Source organism: Diachasma alloeum, unplaced genomic scaffold, assembly GCF_001412515.2.
Source record: "Diachasma alloeum isolate Michigan unplaced genomic scaffold, Dall2.0 Dall_scaffold_00697, whole genome shotgun sequence".
Lineage (NCBI taxonomy): Eukaryota > Metazoa > Arthropoda > Insecta > Hymenoptera > Braconidae > Diachasma > Diachasma alloeum.
Window position 1 is genome coordinate 19,830 of NW_021680829.1, and position 8,940 is coordinate 28,769.

General features: G+C 36.4%; 1 protein-coding gene across 1 annotated transcript; it reads left to right on the forward strand.

Annotated features, from left to right (window-relative positions):
• Window positions 1-1,065: 1,065 nt before the first annotated feature.
• Window positions 1,066-2,934, forward strand: LOC107044245 (tyrosine-protein phosphatase 99A; the record flags this gene model as incomplete). Its single annotated transcript, XM_015266052.1, is given in 1 exon segment — window positions 1,066-2,934. A coding segment is annotated over 1 exon segment (202 nt), but the record flags the coding sequence as incomplete, so codon positions are not given.
• Window positions 2,935-8,940: the final 6,006 nt, after the last annotated feature.

The window sequence follows — 8,940 nt, forward strand, 5'->3', positions numbered from 1 at the left end:
CCAGCCGAGCCGAAGGCGAGGTTGGTAAGCACGCGGCTGAGGGTCCTTTATTTTATTTCTCGTGGTTAGAACGCGATTTTCCGTCTCGGCGTAGGCGCAAAGTCAGAGTTCCCTCCCGCGAAGCGGGAGAGAAATGTAACTTTCCGTCCCGGGGGGCGCTTCGCGGGAGGGAACTCTGACTTTGCGCCTACGCCGAGACGGAAAATCGCGTTCTAACCACGAGAAATAAAATAAAGGACCCTCAGCCGCGTGCTTACCAACCTCGCCTTCGGCTCGGCTGGTAATTGCACTGGCGGCTGAGGATCCTTTATTTTCCCTCCCTAGGTTAGAAATATACTATTTCGATTTAACGAAATCGATTTCGAATTCGATTTAACGGTATCATCATGACGAGTATTTTGAAAAAAATCAATCGGTCCAATGGTTTAGAAGATATCTGCATAAATCGATTTTTGAGCAGTCGCTATATCCCAGGAACCGCTTAACCAATCAAGCTGAAATTTAGCATAAATTTGAGTCTCAGTAGGACCAATTAGAAGCCGAAATTTCAATATCTCTGAGTTACTCATTCTCGAGTTATTAACACAACTCTTCACATGCGAACACACATTCATGGTGACATTTTTTAACAATATAATTTTTCACACTCCTGCACGGAAAGTTCATACTTTCCTCTCTGATGAGCGGAAGGAAAGTGAGCACTTTCCGCCCTAAGGTGGAAAGTACTGACTTTCTTCCCGCTCATCAAAGAGCAAAATACGAAGTTCCCTTTGCAGGCGTGTTAAAAAATCGCATGTGCACTTCGGGCGGAAAGTCTTGATTCTCCGCCCTTGATGCCCAATGTACTATTTTTCGTATTTCGCGACATTTCTAGTACAGTATTGATTTTCCTCCAGAATTAGGAAATAGAAAAAAATTACGATTACTTTGCTTCCAATTGGAAGCAAAACCAGTTGCGCAAGGTATTGCATACGCTCCCTACGCTACTGGAAACTTCCCCTCGTCTCGGCGTCCCAGCTCCAGCCATATTCTTCATTGTTTCCAGTGAGCTGCCATCCAATCCGTGGCAGTTCATGTTCTCGCGCAGTGCGTAGCAACGCGTAACGTTCTTCTCGAAGATCGCATAAATTCAATACAACTGTATGAATGTTTTCATACGAACCAAAATGGGACAAACAAGCGTTCAATTAACATTATTAAGGAACTATCAATGATTCCTGTACGAGGAATAAGCTAGTGGATATAATAAGAACCTCTAAAATACACCACCAGATTTGCTGTCAACGATCAGTGCATTTTCCACTATAACTCATGGGCCTCTGTTAGTAAATTCGTGGATGTGATACGGACGTTACCGGGGTGCTTCCCGTAGTCCTTTCTCAATGTTCTACGAATGGAATATTCTGGCAGTATGTAACGCCTGATAGCTACAGGAGCCGTGTGTACTAATGAATCTTAACTTATTTTGTTGGTTCTCACTCGTTAAAGCGGGTGGTTCAGTAGTTCTTTCAGGGACACATATGATATGTAGAAGGATGTAGATGAATTTGTGCCTGTAGTCCGTGTTCATCAATTTCTCAATCACTGCAAGACAGGGACGTGACGCTGAAATAATGCGCACGTGATTTTCATTTAGTGGTTATTTGTTGAAAAAATGCCAATGATAATTTTATAATCATTCTTTTATAACTCGAAGGAAATGACAGAAGTGATATTTAACGTGGCATACAACAATTGCACCTAGCAAGTGACTGAACGCTAGCGTGAGTGACTCATCCCAGTGAATGTTTGTGCACTGGCATTGACACTGTTGTGTACATCTGTGTTGCTTGATTCTAACACGATTCTCGTAAACAAAGAAGAATTTTTGGGACGATGGCAATTCTTATATAGAAAAATTGCACATTTTACCGTTCATCGATGGGTATCGACTAAATTCTGTCAGTGATAATAAGTTCTTTTACATTGACTCAAGAATTAGTGGACGTTTCCAGATCAAAAGAGTTGATTTATTCATATGGAATTAATATTGTTTTTTTCTACTTTGAAACATGTTAACCCACTAGTTTAGTAACACGGACATACCGACGATGTTAATCGGTAATCGATGTAATGTCTAGGACTTCGCGCAAGACAAGGTGTATGCCAATACAGACGCATGGGTGCGGTGTGTTGAAATGAATAATATATATTTTAAATTGGATATTAAAGTGCAACGACATTGGTGAATTTTACAGAGTGATTGAAGTGTTGAGGGGAATAGTGGTGAAGTATACTGGCAGAAGAGGGAGGGGAGGGGAACAATCTACGTAATTGTTGGCAAGCCATTCAAAATGGGCACAGGAAAGATGAATGTTATATATGTTTGAGTGGACTGGGATATTTTCTATATAATAGACTACACATCGATAAATTTTTTTCAATTTTCAGTAACAAGTTCAAATCACTGTGTTACCATGCTAACATATCCTAAATTAATGGAGAACAACTCTTTGACTCTAAAAATTGAAATGAATAGTATGAAAAGAGTCACATTTTCGGAAATATAAAACTTTTTATCGTGAAAAAAATTCAATTGAAAAATATTAAAGTTGGTTATGAGTTAGTCATAATAGAAGCAGAAGAGATATGAAAAAAATGAAAAGGCTGGAAATTATGAGAATTTACAGTTCACGAATATTCGCAAGAAAGTTCCGCTGCGGAGGCAAACAACGTTGATCCATAGCTCGATTATGGCATATTCGTGCAACGAAACGAAAATAAAAAGGGCAAAAATGTCGCAGAGAAGAATGACCCGGGTCTCCGAACGCAGTGTTAATGTGGTGTATTTTCTATCGTTTTTTCTGACGATTAATTTTATAGTTTTTGCTCAAAATGAAGAAGGGGAGATGATAGCTTCTGGTTTTCCTAATCATGATAATGATAACAGCGCAGGTAATCATTTTCCAAACTGGGAAGAATACTCAACCATTCATTTCATTTCAAGAATCAAAATCATCTAAAGTGACGATAAAATTTTTATAATTGAATAACATTCTTTGTTGACTGAAATTCAAAATATTGAAAGACTAATAAAATTATTAAAGTACGAAAAAAGCTTTGAGGATATCCAAGTACTTCATTCAAGATAGCAACTTTTTTCATGAAAGGTTCCAGTTTTGCCGAAAATCTGGCGATTCTCATATTTTTTGTATTTTGCTTCCGAAAGGAAGCTTTGTAATCGTTCAAAATTAAGTTTCTAAATTTTTGTGTCAGGGTAACTAAGAATGATTTAAAAAGTCTAAATATGCGATTTTTAGATGGTGTCTGTATGTATATATTGTTACGCCTTTTTCCGCCCTCTCAACCACCTTCATGTATAATCGTCTGTTTCTTTCTCATTATTTTTTTATCTTGTTTTTTAGTCCGCGGACGTCAATCGTTTTTGTATTTCTTTTTATTATTTATTTTGCCCCAAAATTCTTTTAATAAACATTTATTCTTATCAAATATCTCGTATTTTACATTGGTGTCAGAAGTGTTGCGATTTTTCTCTACTCACGTGTGATTTATTAGTGAAAAATTAACCGTGAATGCGCTTAAAATGAAAACGTTAATCGGGAGTAATATTAACTTCATGACGACTCACCAGCTAGGAAATTCAGTATGTCTACAGACTACGGAATCAACTCGCAGGAATTACAAAAGATAAAACCATTTCTCCCTGTCCTCTCCCATCATTTTTACATCACTCCAATACATTTGACCGAACTCATCCTAACCAACTTCTCCACATTCACAATTCGTTCTCGAAACCCTCACTTCATTCACACAAAGTTCAATTAAATCATCAATTCATCACAATGCCATGGTCGCAACATGAACTTTTTGGCGAAAATTCGTAGTTAGGTAAATTTGCTACCTCATATTTATTTTCTTTCCTTCATATTATTTTGAAACAATTCCAGCGACGAATGTAACGATTATTAGTGATTTGAAGGACACTTTTATTTCTCGCTTGAAAGTAATGGGAATAATTATTCCACCGCGTTTATCATTCATAATTACGCGATCGTGTTTAACTAAAAAATTGTAATTTGCAAACTTTTTCAGACATCGTAGAACGAAATATTACTTCGGATTCAAATATTCCTCCATTTTGAGCTGAAAGTCATTCATATTCCAGCCTTCGAAAATAATTGCGCTATGCAGGTATTTGCATCCTTATGATTATTTTTTTGAGTCAATCGCAATTCATTTCTTTTATTATCGCGATTTTTTTTATTCATTTAGCCTCGGGAAGAATATTTTTATTTATTTATCCCCGGGAAGATATCCCTACATTCAATCATTTATCCCCGAGAAGATTAGGAGTGACAATTTAGTGTGTGGAAATACTTGTCAAAAATTAATTCTTGATGCGAATATCTGAATAGATTGCTACTTAATTTAAACTTTTCTGGATTAATTAGAACAATTGATTTCTGCCGTTCATAATAGTTTATTTTCCAGTCCAAACCCTCAAATTCCTTCCCATTCCTCTGGAACCATGAGAGACAATCGGACCTTCCGGACCTTATTAGGGAGAAGAATTTTGCTTCAGGATCAATCAGACTATTTTGAGTTAAACCTTTCTCTCTTTCTGTTACTTTCCGTCTGGGTTTTTGGAAGAGAATTGGGTTGAAGGCCCCAAATAATTTAAGTATCATTTCAGTTATTAATTAACTAAAAGTTCACTACAATTGCCTTTAACAAGCGCGTTGTTGTCGGGGCGATAACTTTTCAAGAGAGGGAGTAATGTTACGTATTTGCCCTTTTCCTCCCTCTCAACCACCTTCATGTACGATCGTCTCTTTCTTTCCCGTTATTCTTTTATCTTGTTTCCTAGTCCATGAACGCGTCAATCCTTTTTGTATTTCTTTTTATTATTTATTTCGCCGCAAAATTCTTTTAATAAACATTTATTCTTATCAAATATCACGTATTTTACAATATGTATGTATGTATGTGTGTGTGTGTGTACTTTTTTTCAATTTTTCTCGCACTTTTCTTTATAGGAGCTTTCTTTATAGAGCTTGATGAATTTTCATGAATTTTTCCATGGATATAGATGTTAATAGGCTCTATTCATCGACACCAAGTAAAGTTGAATTATTCATAGTTTGTGAAATATTGGTATTTTGTCAAAAATCGTTTTTTTGACGCTCCGTCGAAGAATTGTTATCAGAATGAAATGAATCATGGTTCAAAATAGTACATTAGAGTACAAGGGCACAAATTTCGTTTTCGACGAATGTGAAGTTTACAGGCCGAGCCAAAGGCGAGGTCTGTATTCACATTCGTTGAAAACGAAGTTTATACCCGAGTGGTCTATACTATTTTATGCCACATCGTGCAGAAGTCGAGTTTGAAGCGCGCTGCGCAAAGCGCAGCGTGCGATCAACTCGACTTATTGCACGGCGTGCCATAAAGATTGTTTTGATGCTTTCTCGATGAAGTGTGAAGATGATGAAAACAGCATAACTCTTTATTAAGTTGCATAGTAGCCATATGAAGTCATATGGAGATCATATATGGGTTATATGGGGTCATATAAAAGTTATACGGGGTCATATGGGGGTTATATGAGGTCATTTGGAAGTGATCTGAGGGCATATGGTGTCATAATGGGCTCATATGGGATGAGACAGGGTCATATCGGGTCATATGAGGATCCCATGGGGTTATACTGGAGTCATATAGAGGTCAGATGTGGCAATATGAGGGTCATATGGGCTCATATGGGGTTATAGGAAGTGATATGGGTTCATATGAGGTTTATATAGGGTAATTTTATGGGCTCATGAAAGGGAAATATAGGGGTCATAAGAGAGTCATTTGGGTGTCACTATTCAAAATCATAGAAAATAAGAGTAATAAATTCCAAAAATAGCGAATCCGAATGGATTCTCTATTTTAAAAATTTATTACTTTTATTACTCTTATTTATTTTTCTAATTAGCATATTGCTAATTTGTTAGTAACATAAACTATGCCCATATACAGAAAATGCGATTATCCACTTGTTTCATTGTTGAATAAATTTTTGGAGGATTTTGTTCAATAAATATCGGGAGTAATATTTTATTGAATTCTACAGTTAACCTTAGTTGGTTTAACCTCGAATGATCATACGGCAACACTGCACATGTATTCCTTATAACCTCGCCAATTTGTTCCGAGTAGGCACTTGAACAGATCATTGACAGACGTCAAGAACACGTCGCTTGAAACCACCTAATATGTCGGCCTTAACAATCAAGAGACTTTCAATTCAATTGTTGATAATTATCCATTTGAAAACTCATGTTTTTCACTGTCGCAAAAAAAAATAGAGAGTACAACGAACAAAGTCATACGATTACATGTACGAGAAAACACTATGAATATAAATTATTTCATTAAAGGCGGGAGTATCCAGCTCTTACGGATGCAATGTGTTAAATTTGATATTGTGTCTAAAAACTATTCTTGATATATTCCATAAACTGTGAAAAGGATTTTCTTCAGAAAAAATTGCACGAATTACTTGGACATCCATAAGAACGAGTAAACTCAATACAGCCATAGATTTAAGCCGCTCCGCATGTACTGATACAATGCATATTAGCGTTTAAAATACATTTAAACATCAACATGATTTCTTATCGTTGCTGGTACTTATTTTAATTTTAATTGAGGATTCTTATAACTAATTGAATTCAGCTGATTTGTATAACTACCGAATAAGTCATCAGATTGTCCCAAAACTTCAGGTAGCGTTGACGTGGAATTGCCAATTCTGCACTCGGTTTTAATAACAATGCATACTTGAACTTGCAACATATTTGCAATATATTTGGCATAAGCAGTGTCTATTTATGTTTCTTGGGCATCGATTCATAAATGACTTACTTGTGGCCATCTAGTTTATGATTGCAATTACAGATTCTTCATACTTCATAGACGCCTGTCTAAACATATCTGATTCAAAATCTATATATTTATGAAAATATTAGAAATTCTTTATATAAGAAAAAATATAAAGATATCAATAATATATCTAAAAATTATATTAAAAAAATGAAATGAATGAAAAAATAAAAATGTAAACATAATTTTTTTTTATATCATATTATTTTTTCTTTATTATAATATATATAATAGGTAATTAATACAGACAATTTGAAAGAAATTAAATAAAAAGGTATTCAAGTTTAAGATGGAAATATTCCTAAGCATAGGCATGGCGGAATAGATTGCTGACAAAAAACGTTACATTCTTTTCTTAAAAGAAGATTTCCTATGAGACTTCTCATAGGGTTTCAAAACCCTATTGAGTTTTGATATGGGGGCAATCCCTAGCGGACTGACGTCAGAGTTGAACTCTTGAATATTTCCATGATTTCAGAGAAAGTTCAGAGTTCGGTCAGAGTTGGGGTTATGTCGGATTCTATGTCGGATTCTAGGGGTATCTCTGAACTCTTAATAGTCTTCAGAGTTAAGAGTCCAGTATTTTTATTGTTGATCATTATTTATTTTGTTATGGGGAGGGCAGGGGGATTGTTTACATGTGTTCATTACATGTTCTCTCTGAACTCTTACCTGCCGTCAGAGTTAAGAGTTCAGTTTTTTTATGTTTAATCATTATTTTTTGATTTCTGGGGTGGGGCGGGGGGGTTTGCATGTGTTCTCTGAATTCTTACCTGCCGCCAGAGTTAACAGTTCAGTTTTTTTATTGTTGATTATTATTTATTCATTTCTGGGGAGGGGGAGGGTCACATGTGTTCTCTGAACTCTTACCTGCCGTCAGAGTTAAGAGTTCAGTTTTTTTATTGTTAATAATTATTTTTTGATTTCTGGGGTGGGGCGGGGGGGTTTGCGTGTGTTCTATGAACTCTTATCTGCCGCCAGAGTTAAGAGTTCAGTTTTTTTATTGTTGATTATTATTCATTCATTTCGGGGGAGGGGAGGGGAGGTTTACATGTGTTCTCTGAACTCTTACCTGCCGTCAGAGTTAAGAGTTCATGTTTTTTATTGTTGTTTATTATTTACTTATTTCTGGGGAGCGGCGGGGGAGGGGGGTTTACATGTGTTCTCTGAACTCTTACGTGCCGTCAGAGTTAAGAGTTCAGTTTTTTCTTTGTTGATCATTATTTATTTATTTCTGGGGAGGGGCGGAGGGGGGGTGGTTTACATGTGTTCTCTGAACTCTTACCTGCCGTCAGACTTAAGAGTCTATGTTTTTTATTGTTGATTATTATTTATTTATTTCTGGGGGGGGGGTTCACATGTTTTCTCTGAACTCTTACCTGCCGTCAGAGTTAAGAGTTTAGTTTTTTTATTGTTAATCATTATTTATTGATTTCTGCGGTGGGGCGGGAGGGTTCGCATGTGTTCTCTAAACTCTTACCGGCCGTCAGAGTTGAGTTAATTATTTTTATTGTTGATCATTATTTATTTATTTCTGGGGAGGGGAGGGGAGGTTTACATGTTTTCTCTGAACTCTTACCTGCCGTCAGAGTTAAGAGTTTAGTTTTTTTATTGTTAATCATTATTTATTGATTTCTGCGGTAGGGCGGGAGGGTTCGCATGTGTTCTCTGAACTCTTACCGGCCGTCAGAGTTGAGTTAATTATTTTTATTGTTGATCATTATTTATTTATTTCTGGGGAGGAGCGGGAGGTTTACATGTGTTCTCTGAACTCTTACCGGCCGCCAGAGTTAACAGTTCAGTTTTTTTATTGTTAATCATTATTTATTGATTTCTGCGGTAGGGCGGGAGGGTTCGCATGTGTTCTCTGAACTCTTACCGGCCGCCAGAGTTAACAGTTCAGTTTTTTTATTGTTGATTATTATTTATTTATTTCTGGGGAGGAGCGGGAGGTTTACATGTGTTCTCTGATCTCCTACCTGCCGTCAGATTTAAGAATCCAGTATTTTT